The following is a 25,111-nucleotide window of genomic DNA, read 5'->3' as shown; positions in this document are numbered from 1 at the left end:
AAAGAGGATCCGTTTGAGTAGCTTTCATTAAAATTCTGTCTAAGAAGTTCAATCTAATAAACAAAAAGTAAAAAGTTAGCATTTTAATGGTAAAACCTGTCAATTCAAATGGATTAACATAAGAAATGTCTGTGTTTCGGGTTCGAGGAAGAAAAAGAGCTTAGTGAGTGAATGCTAAATAAGTTCTGACAGTTTCTCAGATTCCATCAGCCGAGATCAATAGGAACCTCTGCCGACCTGTCAGATTGATCATCTGCCAGTCACGGTAACCTAGCAACAGCAGCAAAGGTGCTGATAAAAAAAAAGAAGACATTTATTTCTTGCCCTGCACTTCTCCACTGACAAGGTTAAGTCAAGACATAATCAGATGAACAAAGATGTATGTGTTACTATCTGTATACTGATACTCCCATGCTGTAGAAAACTGGCTTTTCCTTGCTGTTTATGTTTTTTCTATACATAATTCATCATTGGCAGAGTTTCGTAATACTGTTTCTTCTCCAGACCAAACACTCCTAAGCCGCAAGAAAAGCCTGTTTTAAATTTCTCGTAGTTTACGTTTTGCGAACGATGAATACATCTACAGTTCAGTGGCTTCAGCTTGGAGCAGCGTTTATGGAGCAGAAGATTCTTTGCAACATATCTTTGCAAAGTCTTCCAAAGGATCTCAGAAAAAAGTGTCTGAATATTCTGACAAACTAGGGGATTTCATCACAGTTCAGTTCAGCACAGACTACTTTCTGAACAAGTCAGTGCTAGTTTTGCTAAAAAAAAAAAAAAAAAATCTGTATAAAGATGCATCACTTTCAACTATATCAGTAAACATGCTTAAAGGTGCAATCGTGGATTTTCTTTATTCCTTACTTTTACAATGGATTAAGTCATGGCCTTACAAAAGTGCATTAAGTCGCTGAGAAAACCATTTGGAAAACGGATTTCCCATCCAGAATGTATGTTTGTGTTCGGATGCGCCTACTGTCAGTCATTTTATAGACACTTTACAGGTCACTGTACATCCTGGAGGCAGAGCTTTGTGAGCATGGGCTTGAATCATTCAAATGTTGAACCCACCTCACCCTGTCGAACCCACCTAACCCTTAGGCACTTAATCTTGGAAAAAAAAAAAAAAAAAGACTAATCTTACCTAATGCACCTTTAACGACTATGTGAGGAATAAACACATGGGGGCGTACTATCATAAGAAAATAATCAACAACAGCGTGGTGTGATGAAGCGGCGTTACTGTTACCACTCCGGAGTTACAATAACTGCTTATTCCTCTTATACCAGAGCAACTTCCCAATGCTTACAGGTTCTCGTTACAAAAGAAGGAAACACTGTCATTTTATCGATTTATAGTTTAAATTAATGCTGTGGAACATCCACAAGACAAGTTCACTTACATTATAGCAGCTATAAGCACTCATCCCCTGACCATCCTCTCTTCTCTTTTTACTTCTAACTGTCACAAAGCAATGATACTGCAGTCTCCTTTCAAAACTGTTAAACATCTTAGAGAATACTTCATCATATCAATAAATTCTGTACATGTTAAGCATCCATTATACAAGTCTTTGTGTTAGTTGTTAATATAGAAACAATAATGTATTAGAAGGTGCATTAGTGAAAAAAAAAACTGGATCTACAGTCAGAGCAGCTGTTATAAAAAAATTAATCAGCACCTTCTGACCAATTGTGACTGCTTTTACCGCATATTTGGTCAAGGTTCTTTCTTTAATCTAACATAAGATGCACTTAACCAAGATCTCTGGTGCATTTAAAAAGTATAGTATTTAAACTGTACACTGTGTTGGAGGAAAAATTCCACAAGCCCGTAAGCATGTTTCCACTTTAGTGTTGTGCTGCAGCAGGCCAATGTGTCAAGCCAGTGTGACACAAATGGAAATTTTCTTCAGGCTATTGTTATTATTGGCATTAGAGAGCACCATGGCCAGAGCTCAAAGCTTCAGCACTGGCGTGTCATCTTCGTGCTTCATTATCCATTATGTTTGTTCCATTATCTGAAGCTCAAAAGAAGAAGAACAGCAACAACAACCGAAGCTCATGAAAGAAGCAGAAATTCGAACCAAATTCAAGAGGCCATGAAATGCACTTAAAAACAACACAAGCGCTTAATATAATGCACCGTAGTCTTTCTTCTGCGTCAGTTCCCTTTCATGTGAACGCAACTGAAGCTCGTCTCTGCTGATTGTGGTTTGCAGCTGTTTAACTCATCGCAGGTTGCGTGGCTTTGATACTGCTGCACTGGCTCAAGCAATAGATGTTTACCCTTTTGCAACCCTGCTAATTAAACAACACAGAACGCGTTAAAAAAAAAACGTCCGTCTGAAACGTTTCAAAACAGGTCATCACTCCTGGGAAAAGAAAAGGTTATGAAGGGAGAGGGGGGGAAAAAGCTCTTATATAACGTACCAAGTAGCGGCATAATCAGATTACTCTCTTCAAGCTCTCTTTGAACTTTTTTTGTGTTTGGACTTGTCAATTTCTGCACAGCTGGAACGGCGATCGTTAGTGTTCCGGGAAAAATGCCCTGTCATGGAACATGATGTTTCTCTCTCGCTCTAATTCGCGCCACTCACCTGCTTTCTGCACTTGGAGTATCCTCTCGTAGACGCCGTCCGAGTTCTCCAGCAGCGTCCTACTCGTCTGGATCATCTGAAAGAAGAGAAAATCACTTCAGCACAATGTCAGCCTGTGTGCTGCAATCAAACACACGAGTCTAATAGCTATTTAACAGGGTAGAGATGATAGCTGTGGTTTCCTGTTCTAGACGTGATGGGAATGGGTTGGCACTGAGAGCCTGTAATGCCCACATTTACTGCATTATTAAGAAAAGTAATCAAATCTGGTGTGTTTTATTTTTCTAACCAGTGCTCATAATAATGAAACGAGAAAGTGGGACGAGTTGCACAGTGAAATGCTGGATATGCTGCTCAGTTTAAAGGGCACCACACCCTGTTAATGACCCATGTTCCTCTGCATGTTCAATATTAAGAGCTTATTCAGAGAGACGAGTTAAACAACTCTATCCAGGGCCACTGGCCTCATGTCCTCAAGTGGCTCTCAGTGGGAGTTATATTTTAGTATTTTTGTTTAAATGACCTTTTGGATACTTTACCATTTGAAAATCTAACAAAGGAATAGTGCAGGGTTATTCAGCAAAAATATGTGAATTGAGAAATGTCTGGATCTTATTTCATCAGAAAATGAACAAAAAAGATCTTTAGCTTTATGCTTTACCGTTAATACTAGCGCTGCCAATGAGTCTTTTATCTATAAGTTTACCATGTTTACCCACCAAGTGTGCCTGCCTTTAATAAAGCACTCATTTAGAGTCGTGTTAGGATCTGAGAGGAATGGGTAAGTTCCGCAAAGATTTAAGTTTCCGTATTTAGCTGCTATTCTGTACTTTTTAGTTTGGTCTGGGGCAATAATGGTGATTAAACTGTCATAAAACATAAACTCTAGGGGTTGAAAAACTTTTGACTGGCATGATAACAGCTGTGTTGATGCTGATGCATTGTGACCAAAAATGAGAAACAGCAACGAGGTTTAGTACTCGCATAATCAAACTGTCACAATGCGGTTCTTGGAAGGTGTGATGGCCCATTAGCTAAAAACCCACAAGAAGACGGTTACCGCTACCGCTACAATACCGCTACCCTGTTCTACCAGCTTCTGGGAGAATGGCTGTCCGGATATACAAAAATAAAATACCTGTACCATGTGCCAAATATTCAAACTCTACACAACATAAACAAACCATGTTGTATAAAAGCTTTCTGTGAGGACATGTTTATTTAACATTTTTGAAAGGAGTCTCCAGTGTCTGCCTTTTGTCACAGGCAGTAAGTTTTCCACCAAAGGAAAGTCTTAAGGACAGAGGAAGTTTTGTTTGGTGGTTTGTCTGATACAATGAAAAGATGAGACTTTTTTTTTTTTGGTCTTATTAACTTCGAGTGAGAGAAAAAAGATCAGCTGGTGATGCAGCAACGAAAATAATGAAAGTAATAACAGGAACAAACTTGTTTTGTGGTGCTCCACATTAAAGGCAAATGTGTAAAAAAGTACAATGTGCTTGCAAAACAATCAACCTCGGTTTGCTAAAAGTAACTGCTGCTAGGCTGTCAGGCTGCATCACCCTGTCGCTGAGTATTTTCCTATTATATATTCCTCTATACACACACACACACACATCACATATATATATATATATATATATATATATATATATATATATATATATATATTTTATCTAAGCATCTGGCAACACAGACGGTGACATGATTTTCTCACATTGCTGCTGACAATGCAAACTCCTTATCCTGGCATGGGATTTACTTAAAAATGAAAGCCGCATTGACAAATTTATGATTATCGTTAAACTGTGCCCATGGGAGCATTTTTCACCCAGTGCTTTTAGCACCTTATTTGAAATAGAAAATCAAAATGCTGAAACCTCCAAGAAAATAAAAATATATATATATATATAAATAATAGTGATAAAAAATCTTTTAGGCCATCACCAGTTAATTTACAGCTGGAAAAAGAAACCACTCTGTGTTGGCATTTCATTAATTATGGGGCATTAGGTGCTACTGTCTTGAGCAATTAACGTCAGCAAAAAAAGAAATGGTGCATTAGGTAAAACTGGAGCAGGCATTCATTTCTAATCTGATGCAGAGTTCTTCTAACTTTGCTTCATTTAGTGCCAAGGGAACTGGTCTTCAGGTTAGACTAATTGACTTGTACATTCCCATAGTGGCTAAAAGCATGAGAAGGTCACTTATTAAATAGCAGATTGTCTCTCTTTGCCAAGATTCAGGAGAGAGAGACAGAGAGAGAGAGGGGAGCAGCTGCTTTACAGCATGCTGTGCGCCAGCCCATCAAAAGCAGGGGGCTGTGCTCAACGTGTCTCGTGGATCAATCAATGCTACTTTGTCAAGTCTTTGGCAAGGCTACAGCAGACAACAGTCTGTCTCTTGATCCACAAGTTAACCAGCAGCAATTGCTCTTATTTGGCGAAAACAAATCAGCACGCTATCGGCTCCAAAGCCAACAAAATGAGAGAAACACATACTGTATAATCCTAACGTGATGGTTTACTGAGGTTTTGTGAACAAGAACTCCCAACTGTACAGTTCAACTCAGACTTGATTCTAATTCAAACAGGACCACAGTCTCCAGATTTCCAGTGTCTGATGTGGCTCCCACATGGAGGCCGAGGAAAGCGATGGGCGGCGTGGAAGCTGCTCTTAGTCACATTCCACAGCTGCAGCGACAGTCTCGAGGCCGACGTGTCTACTGTGATTAGGTTCCTAATGACTGCAGAAATTACAGCCTTGGTGGCAGGCCCAGCAGTATGCACAGGGTATTTATAGCACAGGACACTTGGAGGAAGAGGAGGCGGAGGTGGAGGAGGTGGGGATTTAAGCATGTCTCTGTAGTTGGTAAACTATAAAAGCACTGACTGGCTTCAAGAGCACATATGGTGCATCTTCATATTACAAGGAAACAAGCAGAGTATTAACATCTGTCACTGGTCTCTAGTAACATTTGATTCATTGTGAATCATGACAGATAGAGCTGCCATACCTTCAAGAGGAGACGCCATTTTAGTGGACTTCGTCATTACATTTAACTGAAGTAGGAAAGATGCTGTAAAAGGAAATCTGCCTAGGCATGTCTTAGAATGTGAGACACTGCCAAAACAAAAAAAAAAGTGTTTGGTTATGTTTGCAACTAGCTTTTGACCTACAAGATGGATGAAAGTACAACACAAGCAGCTCATCCGCAGGGACGTATAAATCGAAATGCTCAAAGCAATGACTTGCTTTTTATACTTAGGGGTTACAAATAGGGATTTGTGTGTGGTGAATGTCTGGAAATCTTTTTTAAAACCTGTTTGTATTCATTTCTTTCCTGTTTTTTTGATCCATAGTTGTGGGATCATATAACTGTACCATTGGGAGGGGGAAGGCCTGCCCACGTCTTCCTCAAAAAAAAATCCTCAATGGATTTTACATTTCACTGGAAATCTTAATAGGAACTGGGTCTCCATCGACCTTGTGTCTTTCAGACTATGCATTTGTTATTATGCATTATTCAAATAGAAATCATGTCCATATATTAGTCCCTACTGTGCATTCGTGACGTATCTGTAGTTTAGAGTTCTCTGTTCCCCATCAAAATTCTACTTAATACATCTGAGTTGAAACCCCAGGCTAGCTCGTTTTTTCAGTTTCCACTATGGGCTGTGTAAGAGAAAACACTTAGGACAGTGTCTATGGTTCATTTTGACAGAACTGAGAATGTTTCGAGAGCTCCATGTCTGTCTAAAGAGTCATAAATGTAATACATAATTGACAAGTCATGCTAAGGCTACTCTCATAGCTCTCATTCACATCCTTATCCTTTCTCCATAGTGTATTATTTTGGATGAAGCTGAAAGTGCTGCTGAATGAAAATGCATAAAACAACGCATATTTCAAAGGCCTTGACTTAAATTATTTAATCTATCCATCAGCAACTACGGTATTTAATTGGAGGTTTATACGTTTGTGTATGCTTTATGCATTCAGCTGCCACACAACAACAAAGCACAAAGTTGTTTCCAACCTCCAGAACAAAGGTGATCAATACTGGAGTAGCTCAGATGTTACATTACATATAAAATCAATCAGTGGCATAACTGCTGATCTGAATTCATTAACTAAAGCTAAGCTCTCAAAACTCTAAAATCTCCCTTCACTTACATTCATTCTTACTCTGTCATCTTGTCTTTGTAGTTTAGTACGGACAAGCTTTACAAACTGTAGGATCGGTCACGTTCAGGGATTCCTGACAAAGAGCATCTAATCCCCAAACTCTCACTCGCACTCTCACAAAAGCACACAGTGCACATCAGTGGAGTCTGACAAGCTCATATGTGCAGAAAAACAGAACAAGCAAACAAACCAAACAGTGGAGGAGGGACTGGATGGAAAGACACAGGCAGCCAGGATTGTATGTTCTCTGGAGGGAGTGGGATTTAAATAAATACTGACATAATGAAAGAAAAATGTAGCTATCCTCTGTTCATAGAATATGTCTGCTAAATGGATCTATTTGTCCTCTGTTTAAAAAAAAATCAGATTTTAGTATGATGTGCATTAATTATTTCACAAGAACAGTAGTCTCTCTGGTTTCATATCTTTTGTGATTGAGCGTGCTTGCGCAACTCAAAACTAGCCTATAACAAACTAACTATGTGCATTAATACAGACTATGGAAAATAAACAAGTACTTCAATTCCTGTGCGTTGTGACTTTATGTAGCCAAAGCCTTTATCCTCTCATGATTATGTCTCTGATGACGATGAAGCATCCTGCTTGTGTCCTCGACAAAAACGCAAGTCTTGTCTTTGGCTGATATTTTGACTATGGTGTTCCACTGTCACACATCACAGCGCCTTAAGTCCTACGTAGAATTAATACCTGTTGCACTATCCAGGTGTAGTGCTACGTCTGAGACTAAATCTTACGCCTAGTCAAGGGTAGGTGTAAAGTGAAAAGTCTTGACTAGTTTCCAGGGTGGACTGTCAGGCGTGTAAGCGTAATGAGAGATCGCACTAATCCTCTGGATATATATGGAGATAGAGAACTTATTGAAAGATTTCATTTCAGCAGGGCTGAGTTATTGGAATTAACTGTCGAGTAATCACCACATGTGCAACAAACAGACAGATGTTACTAATCTGTAACAGACAGAAACAATACACGTACGTTGCTCTCGATAAGAGCATCTGCCAAAAATGTAAATATAAATGAAGATTATAGAGTGGATCATGTCTGTACATCAGCCTTGTTTCAAACGCAAAGGCTGAGAAAAAAAATAACACAAAAAACACCTGCTGTATTGAACACAGTTGAACACAGGCAAGTCTAAAACTGTACGTTGGATGACTTTATGCTTTCGACTCTCAACTGTCCATTACAGGGTTACTCTAAACATTCACTAAATAGTAGCCTATAACATAAGTCAAGTGTGATAACCTCTCGACTTCGTTTTGTTTGAGGCATTATTAATGTCGTCCTGCTGCACCAAAATCCATGGTCACGAGCCACTCCTGGTTTTAATAACAGCCTACTGAATCTACATGAACTGAGAATAAAAAATTGATAGCCTGGATATGTAATCTGCTTGTCTCGGGGCGCCTGGGGCAAGAGATTCATCCACCACTGGTTGGTAATTTCAAATCTGCCCCAAATGTCAGGGCATCTGCGATGACGCAGAGAAGAATGAAGAAGTATATCTCTGAATAGGCCATGAGGTGAGTTGGCTTAAATGACCACGCTATCCATTTGTGTGTGTGCTTCCATTCTCTGGCTGCACTTGGCTTCTTTCGTTGCTGAATAAAACTTATTCTGTGGCTTTGCGGTACGATTTGTCCTCTTTAAATGGAATCTTCACACCTTAAAAAGGACTCTCTAATCCGCTAAATGACCAGTCATTACTAATGTGTATCAGGCTTTTTGCATTATTAATGGTAACAGCTATAAAAGGATCTGAGTGAATTTCCCTCTGTGTTAAATCTTAATGTGAAAAAATTTATATATTTCTAGTACGGACTGGGTAAAATCAGTATGGATGAAAGTATGATAAAATAACCTTGGCAGAAATTTCTGCATATTGTTTTCAATCTTACAAATCAGTGCAAGGGCTCTCACCAACTCATACGCAGCGAGCACCTTCTTTAAGACTTCAGGCAGCAGCCCCTGGGCCTCCATGCTGGGGTACTGCTCCTTCAGGTTGAACAGCACAAGTGGGTTGTTGTCGGCACCCGTGAGACGAGATGACAGAGCCAGGATGCACTGTTTCAGATTGGCCACCGCTGACAAACCACACAGCTCTTTAAACGATGCTATAGAGTTCTAGGGAAACACACAGACACATCACACTGTGAAAATTTCCGCACGCAAGATACTTATTATATTCATCTGGTACCAGGTTACAAGCCACTCATGTCTAAACATGACCTAAATCTTGAGTAGGGAAAAAAAAAAAAAAAAAAAAGCAGTGAGTAAACTCTTCATCAACTCTAAGCGTCTAATGTTTAAATGAAAACTGAGTTGCTACAGGAAGTGGTTTCGTGTATGTTACCTGCAAGATTTTTCAGAGCAAAGCTGTGACTAAATGTGAAAGAAAAAAAAAATAGCCTGCACACACACACACATACAACTCCATTCACATTGAGCAGGGCCAGCTTATTCCCAATAAAGCACAGGAAGCTCTGCAAAAGCTGACAAGACACCTAAGATTTGTTATAGTCTCAAGGCGAGTCAATTGTTTTCACAGGATGAGCAGAGTGTAAACGGCTGTTAAAATTAACTGCACAATGTGCCACGAAAAACTGCAACAGAATCTAAACAAGGTTAACTATGATATCATATACACGTGCTGATGGTCGAAAGCTTGGACTCTCTTGCCCGCTCATAAGAAGGTCTTCATTTTTACTTTGAAGAAAGTACCACTATAAAGTAACACATAGGTAATATTATACAGTGATCAAGAAAAGTGTTTAAAAAAAGCCTAAACAATTTTCTAAATTCTTAACAGTATTAATGATGAAGCGTTGAGGTAACCAGTTTACCTGAGTAAACCTTTTTTTGTTGTTGTTAAACTATTTATTTGTTGTTGCTCAGGAGAGTTCCAACTTAAAAAGTTTTCTGAAGCCATGATGTGCTTGATTTTATTCTTTATTAAAACAAAAGTCTATCCTGAAACATAGTTAATATATTCATATTGAAATATTTGTAATGTGTTTATTGATTCTGCTGTATGTTCGTTATTCCTGTGAGAAGTTAGTGGTCACAGGGGAACATTGTTATGGCTAGCACAGTTACTGTAGTGTTTAATAGGAGAAGAAATGTAAATGATCTCAAACGTTTGGGATAACAGTCAGGCTTCGCTGTTAAAAACAAATGAAGCAAGAGCTTATCTTCTCAATTGCCATTTTTCAGTGACATTCAATGATATGATGAGAAATCCAATGTAGAAGTAGTGGAGACTTTGGTGCAAATGTTGGACTCAAAGTCCCAGGATGCAATGCAGCTATACGACGCAGTCACACTGTGTTATGGGTAATTTAGCATTTATAAGACAATGATGATAAAAAAGCTGAAGTTTTGAAGTTGATATGTTGAACTATCTACAGGCAGTCGAAGCGCTTCATGGTTAAATTAACCAAAAGTTAAAAAAAATAAAAATAAAAAATAAAAATAAAAATAAAATAAAATAAAAAAAAAAAGACCAACAAATGTCTGAAAGAAGTTTAAACCAACTCAGAATTTCATCATAAAACAAATCTTGGGTGCCACTGAATACGACATTAATTATAAATACTGATAGTCGTTCAGGGTGCAAAAAGAAACTGGCTCACATATAAATCCAAAGACTCTCACTACAGTCATACTTCTCATACATACTTCTCATACATGCAGCTCATATTTCTTCTACATTTTATAGCCATCATTTATGAGCCTAGAGCCCAGAGTTGCTCACTACATCAAAAAGTAAATGGAAAAATGGAATCATTTCCCACCTGCATGTTCTCTCTGAGGTCAGTTCCTTCTCGAAGCGGCTGTATGGCACTCTTAAAAACCTCATCAACCGCCTTGATGAGCAGTATCCTCATGGTGGCGTACTCCCGACTCCTTTTGCCTTTGCGGACAGACAGCCCTCTTTTGTGGGGCTTTCCCCCGCCACGTCGATTGGTAATGGCCACATGGACAAACAACCAGGCATGAGGAAGCACCTCACCCGTTAATGACTGAAGGGGAATATGGCGAAATCCTGGCTGTAGACACTCGAAAGGAATAGTGTACTGACCAATAAATTCATCCCCAATGTAATCGTCGTCCAGAACAACAAAGCGTACCATCGCTAACTCAGGAAGGTTAATCTGAAACTCGAAGCTCTCGTCAAAAAGGGGGTTGTCTCCATTCTGATGGACGGTTTTAGTCCTTTGTTCGGCACAATCAGCAGGGATGCCGTGGATCTCGACATATACATAAGGGTCTACGACATCACCTTTGGCACCTGAGCCTTTGGGTTTGGGGAAATTTTGTCCACTGATGATCTTTATGTGAAGGAGTTGTGGAGATACTCCGGGCACTGAATCTTTAGTATTTGCACTAAAATAAGACACCTGCTCCCTCATTATGGCTGGACGAAGGACATAGCCACAGTTGCCATTTTGCCTGAACCAGCCAATGTTCAGGTCCATCATCAGACCTGGAGTTTGGTAATTCATTGCAACTATTTGGCAACCGCACTTCCAAAAGTCCTGAGGGTTCATATTGCTTGAGTCAATTCGCATTGGACTAGGGTAAACCCTAGCAAGAAACTTCTTATTGTAATTTACAAATTCACCAGGAAAATCACTAGCGCACCTGCTAGCAAACACCTCATTGAAAGAGCAAAGCTCCCAATGCTTCTGGTTCTGGAATGATGTCTGAAAGTCTTTAAACTGAATAGATTTACACAAGGTCACCAGGTCAGAGAGGTCTTTGGAGAGCTGAAACTTTTTAGCTTGAGTAACAGTCTGCTGTTCCCCTCCTTCAATGTTCATTCGTTGAGACATTTCTGCCCCTTCGTCCTCATCAGTCACTTCACCCTCTAAGCTTGTGCAGGTGCTCCCTAGCTTCTTTCCTTTCAAAAGAATCTTGCCTTTCAAGTCATTGGGGGAGGGAAGGTAGCTGTCGTCAGGTTTGGGTGAATCAGTGTGAATTTTGTCCCCAAGGATTTTTTTGAGATGTTGAAACATTACTTTCTGCTGCTTTATGGAACAGTGATTCTCCAAACACAGAATCAGAGGAAATTCAGATGCTACAAAGGCGTATTTGTTTATAACGTCGATGACATTGCGGAAGACAATCTGCGACGTCATGGTATGACCAGTGTAAATTACTGGCTCATTGTCAGGTCCATCCCAAACATCAAGCTCTACACTTCTACATCCCATTTTCAATGCACGGATGTACCCTGTGATGTCCGAGGGACCCCGGAACTGGTCCTCAATTAGGTAGGTATTGTGAGACGAGTTAATGTAATAGTGCGACAAAGGCTGATTCATGTCTTGGCATACTGTCTTGTGTTCTGGATCAAAAATGTGGCAGTCGCTGGACATAAGGTAGTTTGTAAATCCGTCTAATGACAGCCAGCCCTTGAGCTGCCCCTCTTTTGACGGTTCATACCTCTGAATAACCTCTAAGCTTGTGTCTTCACTCACCTGAGCCATGCCTTGTTCTGCCTCTAAAAAGATCATCAAGTCCTTGGTATCAAGAAATTCTTTGTTGCTTGAAAACTGAACAAGCAAGAAATATATTTCCGGTCTTGTGCAAAGATCATGATAGATCTCAACAAATTCTTCCTTTGTAACATCACACCCAATTTTGTCTTTTGCTTTATGCAGCTCTTTGAGTTTGAGTTCTATTTTTACATTTTTCAGTCCAGGATTCAATTTTTTGGTCAGCTGTACAGCAGTACAAAGACTTATACTTTTGCTGCTGCTAACATCGGCCTCATCGAAGAGCTCCCCGAGCCAGGAAGAGCGCAGGTTGTTCTGACTACTTTCAATCATGTTCAGGGTATGTTTCCCATAGGATATCAGATACCTGAGCCCCGTCACCCAAATGTTAGCTACATCAGCTGTGTTTGCAACTAAATCCAGAGACTCATAGTTCTCTCCATAAATAATTGAGAATGCACAGTCTTCTGAAATCTGATCATAAACACCATTGGTCCTGAAAGTGTCCGTATTCTTACCAGTTCGCACTTCCTTAATGGACTTCACATCAATTTTTGCTTTATCTGACTCCTTTTTCGATGGCTCCCACCTGAGAGACTGCATGTCTGCATCGAGCAGAAAGTATCGATAGTAAACTCTGGAATTGGACCGCACTTTCCTCAATTCGGAACCGTCCACCATGGCATTAATGCAGTCACTAGCACTGCTAATCTTCTTTTCCGTGGGCATGCTGCTGAAGGAGACGGTCTTCTTTCGCTCCTTGCGCTGCCTTGACCCATCCTGTAAAAGGACAGAGTTTATAGTAAATATTCAGTATAGCTGTCTAAAAAAAGATCTTGCTTTTCTATTAATACACTTGACAATAAACTATGAAAAGATTATGATGTTCAGGTTTACCAGCAAAAACATCTACAGACACGAATTATTTTAAAAATTTGATTTAAACAGCTATTATTTACTGGCAACAACCGTTGAGATATTTTAGGAAATGTTGAGAACAGTCAAAAATACTTTGGGGAATTTGTAACTTCCTTGATAGAATTTCCACCTCTTGCCAAGCTGTACACTGACACTGCATACTATACATTCTCTTAATCAATAACAGCATCATATGACAAGTTTACCCAATCTTATCTGCAAAGAGCCACTCTGGCTACAGGTTTTCATTCCAACCTAGCAGGGGCACACCTGATTCCAACTGCTGAATCAATTAGCCTGTTATATGTATCCTATATATGTATATTATTCTGATCAATCCTGCCAACGCTCACAGAAAGTTTGACCAATCCCGTGCGCTCTTGCAGAGTTTAACCAATCCCATCCATTCCCACACAAAGTCTGACCAATCCCACCAACTCCAGCACAAAGTCTGACCAATCCCGGTTACTCTAGCACAAATTTTGACCAAACTCACCCATTCCAGCACAAAGTTTGCCCAATCTCACCAACTCCCACAGACAGCTTGAGCAATCCCGCCCACCCCTGCAGAAAGTTTGACCAATCTTGTCCACTCCTGTAAAAAATGTCCACCCCCGCCCACTGGTGTAGAAAGTCTGACCAATCCCATCTGCTCCTGCAGAAAATTTGACCAATCCCACCCACTCCTGCAGCAAGTTTGACCAATCCTGCCCACTCCTGCCGAAAATGTCTAATCCCACTCACTGCTAGAAAATTTGACCAATCCCATCTGCTCCTGCAGTTATTATTTTTGTTGGCACCTTCCTGTAATGTTTTCTAAGAAACCTAGTTGGTTCTGTTTCCAAAAATATTAACAAATTAGTCATTTAAACCACCTTGACCGTCACAAGGATAAAGCAGTTACTGTATATGAATGAATGGAATTGTAAATGCACACATACTATATACATACTACTGTATAACCATGGCTAGAAAGTGAAACGGGGTTTGTTTCTGCCTAGCTGTAGTGTTACTCACCAATAATTCAAATTAATAGCCCTAAGATTCAGGTTGGATTACTTAGTCTAACAAAACATCAAAGACTACTTTTCTTTTATAGTTCACTGAGCCCTCAAGGAAGAAACACTAGGCAAACAATAAAATAAAAAATTATTCCAATTAGGTAATGCCTCCGCAATCATAATACATCATTTCACACAGATTCAAATGCTTACAAAATGAATAAAGTCACAAATACCGCTATACATTCAGGTGAACGTAAGAAACTTCTGTTGGTTTTTTATAAAATCGGTAACTTGAAACTAATCTTCCTTAAATTTCATTTTCTAAATCTCTCTCTCTCTCTCTCTCTCATGCAGTCATGTTAAGAGAAGCTCTCCTAAGAGAAATAGCATAGCCTTGTCTTAAGTGTCCCTGTGACAGTGAGCTACGACTAAAGCATTATGAGTTTCCATCCAGAGCATAGAGACCTTTCATCCAGACATGCCCAAAAGCGGTAAGAGGTTAGGGCTTCACAGAAAATCATACTGAAATCTCGATTCAATTCTTGATCCTAAGTGGCGTCAATTCTTCGTAATTTGTGCTCAGGAAATCATTACATAAAACAGGGCATTAAAGTTCATGTTTATTCGTACAGACGCTGTACCATATAACTTTGCAGCAGCTCTGCAGAAGAAAAAGAGTCGTGAGTGAATTTTAACATAACTGCTGTGTGAAGGAGCAAATTTAACCTAAATCAAAGCTCACCAACACTGCCACTAGGGCTGGGCAATATATCGATATAGCTAGTATCAATAATGTGATAAACGATGCCGCAATACACTATTCAGAAATATTGCAGGTAGCGTTAATATTTTTATAACAATGATAAACTTATTAGATTTGACGCTATATTAATATGTATATTTATTTATTAAAAATAAATGGTAAAATGTTATAATTTGGTACAATTTTATTGTCCTTTGTTTTCACTGTATATAGACGTATCCTTATAGAAGTATCCTTAAACTCAGGCTTTCTCAGGCTTTATAAAAAATGCAACACTACTGGTTTACTGGTAGTTTGTTAAGAAACCTAAATGTCATGATACATATTGCATATCGTAGAAATGCTTTCATGTATCATAATACGATATTTTCGTCAAATTGCACACCCTTAATTGTCATGAATATTTAACCAGCTGTTAACATTGCTGCTTCCCTTTTAAATCTAAGAGCATCCTAATATGATTACTGTTTTATTCTAAATAGAAGCTACTGCTCAGGATTTCGATGTTTGCAGAACAAATGTGCAGCAAATCGGTAATATAAGAATTTTAAAAATATACATATTGTTGCTTACAAAGAATGGTGATCTTAATTCTAATCCACAAAATTCCTATTTCATCTGCATTTATGCATCTGCTGCTGTAGCATTCAATAAGTGCGGGGTTTCTACACATTTACTCAGGTAAACATTCATCAACCGAGAGGCTGTATATCGACCTCGAGCAAAACAAGCACAGCTTTGTGAACGAAAGGCCCCCGTGGGACCAAGTCACCATCTAAGCCTTGGGCTGTCCATGTGATAGGCTTGAGAATAATAGCCCACAACAAAGGCGTGTGTGTTCCAGCCCACTCGGCTGGGTCAAAAGGAAGTCTTAACTTCCTGTTGGAAATCACTGACCGTCTGATATTAGCACAAATGGTTTTGGGGATTAGAGACGTAATCCAAAAGCAGCTGATGTCCTTTATCAAGAGAAAAGCATTTCAAAAATATCAGTGACATCTTTTCATTTGCACGAACAAAAATCTTATCTCATCCGTTTGTTGTTCAGAAGACTGAGAAATCTCTGATAAATCCATTGTGTTCATATATATATATATATATATATATATATATATATATATATATATATATATATGTGTGTGTGTGTGTGTGTGTGTGTTTAATCGCTGTCGCGGTCTGACAGCAGCCAGTGATTCAGCTCTTGGACATCCATTAATGGCTTTTAGCCGCATGCACTGCCCACCTCTAGTGACATCATCTCAGCAAAATGAAGATGGCAGCATAATGTGTCTTTATTTCCAGGTGCCTGGAGCTTTGTGTCATGGATACGGCTGATTCAGGTAGACTCGTGCCCCGAGATTTTTTCACACAGGTGTGCACAGACACAGAATGATCAGTCTGCACAAAAAGTTGTTTTATTTGGTAGAGTCACAAAAACCAGTTTGCATCTGGATATTAATAAATAGGTCTCTATTCTCTAGATTGTATGCATTATGATCGGATCTAATTTCTTTTATGCGGTCGGCCTCAGTCTTGATCAGTCTTTTAGTAAAGTTGTGTAAATGTTTGCGTAAGCCAAATCAAACAAAAAATTTTCCACCAGATTTATAAAAGTTTCGGAAACGCTGAATTTTTCGTACTTGTGTGTGCATGTTGCCGAAAACCAGAAGTAGAAGTTACTTTGATTTAATAATATATAATATTAATAATAATCGAGTGGTAAATCTTCTGTCAGCTGAGGAGTTTGCTTACGGCTAACAGCTCTGTGCAGACAGACCAGCCTCTCCTCTGTTTATACGGCGCCTTTGCTTTTGTCGTAATTGAATGAGTCGTTTTATTTGTCTTGATTTATGGATTTGTGTTGGCTCGCTTTCTTTATTTTTTATATTCTTTAATTAATGCCAATAAAATAAAATGGCTGGTTTTCACTAAATGTTCTCGATGGTACTCTTAGTCCTTGAGCTAGTGAATTAGCAAGAGGTTGAGTTTTTATAGAGACTCCAGAGATCTTCTACACGTCCCTCTAGATAAGGACGTCTGCTAAACGCTGTAAAGGTAATAAAAATACGCAATTTAAACTCAACAATAATATTCCAGATATAAAAGTGCGGTAATCCTCGCAAATAATATGATTTGAAATCGATCAATCAAGGTTTACGTTAATTAGTTTTCCTATGCGTGAAATCACACACACCCAGGAGCACGAGTAGGATACGAACATTTTTTCAAAATTTACAAGATTTTCATGAATGCCAAATGTCTTGTGTAATCACTTATACAAACAATTTATGAATAAATTCATTAGTACCCTGCTTAATAAACGAGGCCCAATGTGCCCTTGGATGGCCGGAGATTATTCCACTAGACAGATTTAACTTTCTCTTGCAAGAAAAAAGTTTTCTTCCTCACTTCACAGGGTTCTTATGCTATGGGAACATTCTTACAGTTACTTAGTGCCTGATGGTACAGAATGCATTTATACCCATTTTTTTCTGTGGTCTAATTCTATTATGCTCTATGTCAATATCTGAAGTGTTTTTGTTGTTGTTTGTATTTGCTGTTGTTGCTTTTCTATCTTTTCTCTTCAGCAATTCATCTCAAGCAGAACAATAATCTCTTATTTCTCTTATATCTCTTCATAATAAAAGTGCACAGATGATCTAAAAAAAAGGAAGTGTCTTTTGCTAATTTTCTTGTAAGACTTTTTCCAGAGCAACAGGTTTCATAAATTTTCTATATTACATTGTTGATATAATCTTAATATGTACTGTATATAAATTCTTCATATATTTGAAATTACATATTTCTTGAATATTAACTTTTCAAACAAGCAGAATTTCACATAAAAATCTCAGATGTTGTATCTCGACTTAGTACTGTGATGAGTCATGAGTGATGTATACTTACCTCATCAAAACAAACTGCACAGACTGTGTTGTAGACTTTAATATATCTGTTTGCTGATCTTAAGAAAATACTAGTACATACAGTATAACTCATTGAAGTGTATTGTGTGTAGAAGTGCTACTTTGAGTACTGTTGATGCTGTGAGCAGCCATTTTGATTTGACATCATTTGCTGAACTTGGGGTTGAGGAGACCATCCGAGTTAAGGGGTTATTCCATTCGTTTTTCTTAGCCTTAAATTGGAAATTCCAAGTTCTGAATTTTATGCAGTTTGTATGCAGGCCAGCTATAGCTGTGGAGAAAATGGCTGGCTGGTTACATAATGGTTACATAATCCCAAAAATCCTATTACACATAAATCCAAATGCTTATAGGAGAATCTCCTTTTATACTAAGATCTCAGGAAAGCAAGCAAAAGTGCAAAGCTTGCCAAAAATGTCAAACCACTGCACTCTGAGTTAGCACTTTCTCATGACAGATCTGTGAAAATAAAGTTGGCACAGGGCCTTTCAGGATGTTTCCATTTGAACTTCAGCAGACAACCTCAGTCCATAACGAACATTTGAAGAAACTGCTGCTCTACTTTTTTTTTTTTCTGAAATGGTGTTTTAAATAATACCAGGGTCAGTGTAATACATATTTCTCCTCCGTCACTTCTCAAATCAACGAGATAACAATTCAGGCAGAACATGCGGAACGAATTCCGGCAACTACGGCACTGAAGGCAAAGACTCTCGGCGTGTTTGATCAAAATCAATCACTGAAAACCAAACTGTCATCTGCGGCCTGGGCTGCTGCAGTCTGTCATAAAACACACCGAAATAGCACGGCGAACATCTGGCCTAGTTTTCTTCAAAGAATTTTGATTAAAGTTAAAGAGTGTGTTAAAATCCTCTTTTTAGAAGTGGAGTGTGTCAAACAAACCACAAGACAAGCAGCTAACAAATGAGACAGGAAAATTATGTAGGGTTTAAAATCAGGACGTTATGCATGCAAACACAGCACTCTACAGAATGACTAAAGAAATGTCCTAAACCTCTGACTAGACATGTGACCGGATACTGTGACATTTTTTTCAGATGCGCGAAGTTCCTCTAAGTATGCTAAAAGATTTTTAAGACATACTTTTATAGCAAAGATGGATATGAGAGGGGAAAAAAAGGATAACGGTAATTACCTATCAAACGGTTCACTTCAGGGTTTGCTGATATAAGAAAATAATCAATGACATGATACCTGTTACCACCTCAAAGTGGATTATTTTCCCATAACTGCACACCCTGGAGTGTTTTATTCATCTTATAACACAGCAGCTTGCCAAGGATTATGTAATTTTATTAAAAAATGATGCTTCATGTTACCAAGAAACCGGAAACTCCTCTGTCCTGAAGACTTTCCTGTGGTGGAAAACTTACTGACTGTTACAAAGCACTGACACTGGAGACTCCTTCCTAAATGTTAAATAAACATCTTACAGAAATCTTCATCATATCAACATTTAGACTTTATTGTTTGTTTTTTTTTGCTGTTATTACAGAAACAATAACGTATTAGAACGTCTCTATTGTCCCTCAGGTGTGGTCATGTGTTTGGAAACAATGTTGGCTTGATTTAATTAGGCGTCCTCCTTAGGACTTCCTCTCATGGCGACTAAGGAAAGCCCTCATGTCTTTGGGCTTGAGAAACAATGCTGCGAAACCACCCTGTGGATCGCACAGCAATTTTGTTATTACTAAAATTCCATTTCCGGGTGTTCACGTAAGCGCCGCTTTTGGGAACAGCTTACGTGCTTGATTTCATTACGATCCACGTGAACACAAATGGCTTCTTTGAGTGTAGACAGCCTTAACATAAAGATTGCCACAAGACCTTTTACAAAATGTGCTTTTTCAGTTGTTTTGATACAAGTTCAGAAGAAGAGGCACAATGTAAGAAGTTCATACTAAACACTCGTTATAGCTTAAATATAACAATAAATAAATTGTGATATTATTTAACAAAGAATAGTGTGAGTTTAATATGGTGACGCTTTCTGTAAGGAGATGATTATTTCTCCAGTCTCCAGTGGCAGCATAACTCCAGGGTGGTAAGTTTGTTGATTATTTTGTTATAACAGCACTTTCCCAAATGTTTTATTCCTTAGTGGTAAACACTGATAACATTGAGGTTTAGTATACTAAATTCCACACACACAATATTAATATTACTATATGTTAGATTAGGGTCATGGTGAGAAGTAAACAACAGCATGTAAACAAATGGTACATGGACAGCACAACATGAAGTGATAACATGCTGACAATGAACCAAGTCCTGGGTGTGAGACCTACTTAGGTTGTTTCTTTAACAAAAATAGTGCAGTTGTGAATTAGTGGCTGGGGTTGAGAGTTTAAACCCCAGCAACGCAAAGCTGCCGTTGTTCAGACCTTCTTTACTTCTTTACTCTTCACTGTACAGCTACCTGCTTCTACTAAATGTGCTATTTTTTTACTGCAACTACATAATATAGCAATTATAATGATGCGATTTGTTTTGGACAAAAGATTTTACAAAACCTCTTTTGCATTTTCAGTGTCAGTGTTTGGGGTTTTCCGAATTCCTCTTATAAAGGAAAAAACAAAAGCCACATAGAGAGTTGAATTTCCCACCAAAATAAGAACTCATATTGAAAGGATTTTGTTTAGTGTCGCACACAGAGCCAGGAGTGTTGTGTCATCATAACCCATCAACAGCCGAACACAGAGAGACAAAAAAAAGGCACTGGAAACCTGTGTTTCCCTGATGAGCGACTATTTCTAAATCCCCTAATGGATTGAGAGGCTTCTGGCTCGCTGCACAGTCCACTGAGGTATTCACAAGGGACTTGTGTCTATCTGCCTCTGATGTCCATAGGGCATCAGTAATCACACGTAAATGCATCGAATGTGTGTCTACAACACAGGCTTACGAAATAAAGTCTTCAATTAAAGCAGGCCAACATTGTGCACTCTCATAGCTGCTTCTTTTTAAAGGAAATAAATAATATGGCCAATATTGAATACTGAATGCATTAGTCTGTCTTCTGCATCTAGTAAAAATCCCTTTGGGTTATATGACTGTAAACAGTAGCTACACAGGCCCTATATGGACTGTAGTGCTGAACATTCAGTGTTCACTACTAAACAATTTGCTCACTCCCGAGTGGAACGTTAACCTGATTACTGATGAACATGTCCAGCTGCCTTGAACACACCATGATCCTAGCTCAAATAACCTGAGCCGAAGGGCGTTCTCCAGAGGCTCATAAGCCGCCTAAAGTGCACTAGTATCCCTTCAAAATTGGGTCCTGCTCTGGTCAGAAATAGCTCATTAAATTCAGATGGATAGCGAGTGTAGCCAGTACGCTCACTGCCATTACTATGACTGGTACAGCACTACACATGGCAGCCTCGCTCTCCCACATAGTAACTCGAAATTTAACACCACAGCTTGCATAAGCTTACCTGCACTCCAGAATCTTTGCAAATGCATCACCTTCAGAGTGCTGTGCAGATTTAATGAATTTCCACAACATTAATGATTAATGCAAAAACACCTGTTGTTGTTCAAGGAACTATTTTGACTATTTGTTCATTCATCAGACATAAAAGTGTGTGTGTGAGTGTGTGTGTGGAGGGGGGCTTCTGGTAAATATGGTTAGTTTTTTTTTTTTTATTACTATTATTATTATGATGGACCAATATTAAATTTTACAATACAATAATTTGATATGGTATTACAAAAAAAACTCCTGGATCTTTATCTAGACATTGTAAATGGACATCTCTCTTTCAGAACATTATCGTGTCTAGTTATCCTTGGCGTTTCTAGCAATGGTCTCTTTTTGCCAGCAAGAAAAAGAACACAATGTTTCATTAACCTAAAATCACCACATGGGTGAGTTTATTACTAGTGGCGAGTTAGTCAGGGCTGAAAATTAAATCTCCAATAGACCTGAACATCACAGGTTTTCATTAAGCCCGAGATCCTGGGGCCATGAGATCATAATGAAATAAAATAACGTGTGGTCCAGAGATTTAATCAGACGTAATCAGTCTCTTGCGTCCCCATGCAGACTACATCCAAATGGAAAGGAGGTAGAACCTCCTGGGTGGTACCCGGGGAAAAAAAAACAAGATTAGGTCAATTACAAGCAGGCAAACAGGAAAATCTTTGTAAAAATAACCTGAACATGACGTTTTAATGTCACTTTGCCTTCCTGCATCAAATCAGCTAAAATTTCACCATCATATTTACTTGGTACAGGAAGCTGAACACAACGTGACATTGTGTCAACATAACCACAGTACACAATTTCCCCAAATTACTCTACTTTTATATCTTAAATGCCTTGCATCTAACAAAGAAGAGGCAAATGGAAAATGATGTTTTGGATTTCAACAGTTTATATTATTTATAAAAGGAAAGAAAGGATTGTTCCAGGAGTGTTCCAACTATGGTTCAGTTTTAACTGACAGCCATTTAAGCGGTTTAACCACAGGGTTTCATCTGCTAAGTGGCAGCACAAGAAATTCAATTACCATCATGACGCTTTTACAAGACTTCCAAATATGGCTAGGTTATTACGATGGCACACAATTGTGGGCTCAAAATCTAGAAGAAATTGGTACTGGGCTGTAGGGACGTGCAGGTCAAATATGGTTGAGGCATCTGTGGCACATGTGGCACATGTGACCTTGACCTTCACACTGGATGAAAGTGTGTGGAAAAGACAGCAAATGGTTGATCTGCTAGAAATGTCTACATCACTTCCAGTAAGATTTATATTTGGTAATCACCAATGAGAAGGAAGTACTAACCATTTAACCTTCACGCACCCACAGAGACAAACTCAATCAATTTATTTGCAAAATAAAAATTCTTGACCTATCTGAAATGTTTAAACAGCAACAGCTGGTACTGAATATGTGACAAAAATATATTCAGAGGAGAAAAGCTGCAAGATATTAAGACATACACTGACTAGCCACTTTATTAAGAACACCTGTACGCCTGCTCATTTATGCAATTATCCAAGCAACCAATCACATGGCAGCAGCGCAGATACACGTCAAGAGCTTCAGTCAAACATTAATCAAACATGTGATCTCGGTGTCTTTGACCATGGCATGGGTGTTGGTTCCAGTTGGGCTGGTTTTACTATCTCAGAAACCGCTGGTCTAGGATTTTCCAAACAGAACTGTCTCTACACAGAATGGTGGGAAAAAAAAAAAAAAACACCCACTGAGCGGCAGTTGTGTAGGTGGAAATGCCTCGTTGATGAGAGAGATGAAAGGAGAATGCCCAGACTGGTGCAAATAATGACTCTATACAGCCGTGGTGAGGAGGAAAGCATCTCGCGAAGCACGTCTAACCTTGAGGTGGATGGGCTACAACAGTGGAAAACTACATCACTCTTGTCTGCCAGGAAGAGGAAGCTGAATCAACAGCAGGAACAGGCTCATCAAAACTGGACAGATGAACATTAAAGAAACTTCGCGTGGTCTGATGAATCTTGTCAGAATTTGGCATCAGCAGCATGAATCCACGGACCCAACCTACCTGTCAACAGTTCAGGCTGGGGGTGGTGGTATAAATGTGTGGGGAATGTTTTCTCTCCACACGTTAAGCCCATTAACACCAATCAGGCAATCGTTTGAATGCCACAGCCTATTTAATTCATCTCAAACTGGTTCCATGATCATGACAATGAGTTCAGTGTACTTCAGCAGCTTCCTCAGTCATCCGATATGAATCTAATCTAATTCTATGGAATGCGGTAGAACAGGGGATTCGCAGCGGGAAAGTGTAGCTAACAAATCGGCATTAATCATGTGATGCAATCATGTCAACATGGAGCAATATCTCAAAAGAATGTTCCCATCACCTTGTGGAATCCATGGCATGAAGAATTGAGGCTGTTCTGAGAGCAAAGTGGAGTTTTATCCAGTATTAGTGTGGAGACAACAGCCAACCACCTTTTAATGCTTAACCATTAATTCACTGTTCACGGCTATAAACAAGACACATTGGTTTAAATTGGTTATGTTTTGGTTTGTTGATGTTACCAACAAAGCATAGTTACTAGTTACTCTAGCTGCTTTTGACTAGAGCCACAGACACTGAACAGATGAGATACGTCTGTTTTGAACTTGAAACAGTGGCAAAACGCTACTTTTCTGTGCATGTGTTCAACCAATCTGTTTTCATTGTCACCTTTTTTTGATAAGCCATGACACCACAACATTAAGTATAACTAGAAATGACACAATATTACTTTTTCTTTTCCGAAATGATTCTGATGCTGAAAGTATCAGCTGATATCAAAACCCATCAAAACCCATCTAATACTTTTTCTTTAAAAATTACTAAGCTTCTTTTTTTTTGTTTTGTTTTGTTTTTACAGAAGCACTTAAATAATACAGTAAAAAAATACAAGCAAACCTCTTTGTATGTTTATCTAACATTTCCATTGCCTAAAAAGCTTTTCCAAATTCAGTTCCAAATTTCCTTGTTACAGGATCAGATCAAATTCATTTTTTTTAAACTCCAATATTCAGTCTACTGTTTTTTACTGATATCGGTAAGATACCGATCCTGGGTTTCGGATCAGTGCTATCTCTATATGTAACATTAAACAGACATACACTGTCATTTTTTAATAAATAAAAATTACCAAATTGCTGTAGTGTAAGAGGAACTTCAGAACTTACTGTTATATTGTTAGAGGAAAATAATTGACTTTGGGGTGTTAACAGTAACTCCTGTCGTTGATTATTTTCCTTTAAGAGCACACCTACCAATGTTAAACTTTATATCACAATAATTTGACAAGACATTGCATTAAAAAATAACTACTATACCTATGTGAAGATATTGATGGAGTTGATAATGCTGAAGAACTTTGATGTATATTAAGGTTTTTTTTTTTCCCCTATGTAAAGCCATGCTGCTTCACTAATCAGACCAGCGAGGTAAATAAAAAAAACATATATGAAAATCTGTGAAAAATATTTAAATTATTTATTTAAATATACGTTATTGTCCACAACAAGCCGCAAAAGATGATCTGCTTCAAAAGCCTTAAAAACCTTGGCTAGTTTTTTTTTTTCCAGGGTGGGGGGGTTCCGCTGAACTATTTCGCATGGTCAGCATTCGGACTGTGGTTCAGACACCTGCGCTGACTCTGAGC

The 25,111-nt window shown here is 38.7% G+C and overlaps 1 protein-coding gene across 2 annotated transcripts in view; it reads right to left on the bottom strand.

Annotated features, from left to right (window-relative positions):
- The window catches only part of LOC113532711 (inactive phospholipase C-like protein 2), a 44,532-nt gene that overhangs the window by 8,554 nt on the left and 10,867 nt on the right, over positions 1–25,111 (bottom strand). For both annotated transcript variants that reach the window (XM_053227994.1, XM_026924247.3), the window contains 3 exons: positions 10,604–13,090; positions 8,730–8,933; positions 2,601–2,676 (listed from right to left, as the gene is read on the bottom strand). In XM_053227994.1, coding sequence (XP_053083969.1) covers positions 2,601–2,676; positions 8,730–8,933; positions 10,604–13,090 — 2,767 coding nt within the window. The remainder of the gene's footprint in view (positions 1–2,600; positions 2,677–8,729; positions 8,934–10,603; positions 13,091–25,111) is intronic.

Source organism: Pangasianodon hypophthalmus, chromosome 22 (genome assembly GCF_027358585.1).
Source record: "Pangasianodon hypophthalmus isolate fPanHyp1 chromosome 22, fPanHyp1.pri, whole genome shotgun sequence".
Lineage (NCBI taxonomy): Eukaryota > Metazoa > Chordata > Actinopteri > Siluriformes > Pangasiidae > Pangasianodon > Pangasianodon hypophthalmus.
Note: the sequence above shows the minus strand (reverse complement) of the source record. Positions and strands in the feature narration are given on the sequence as shown.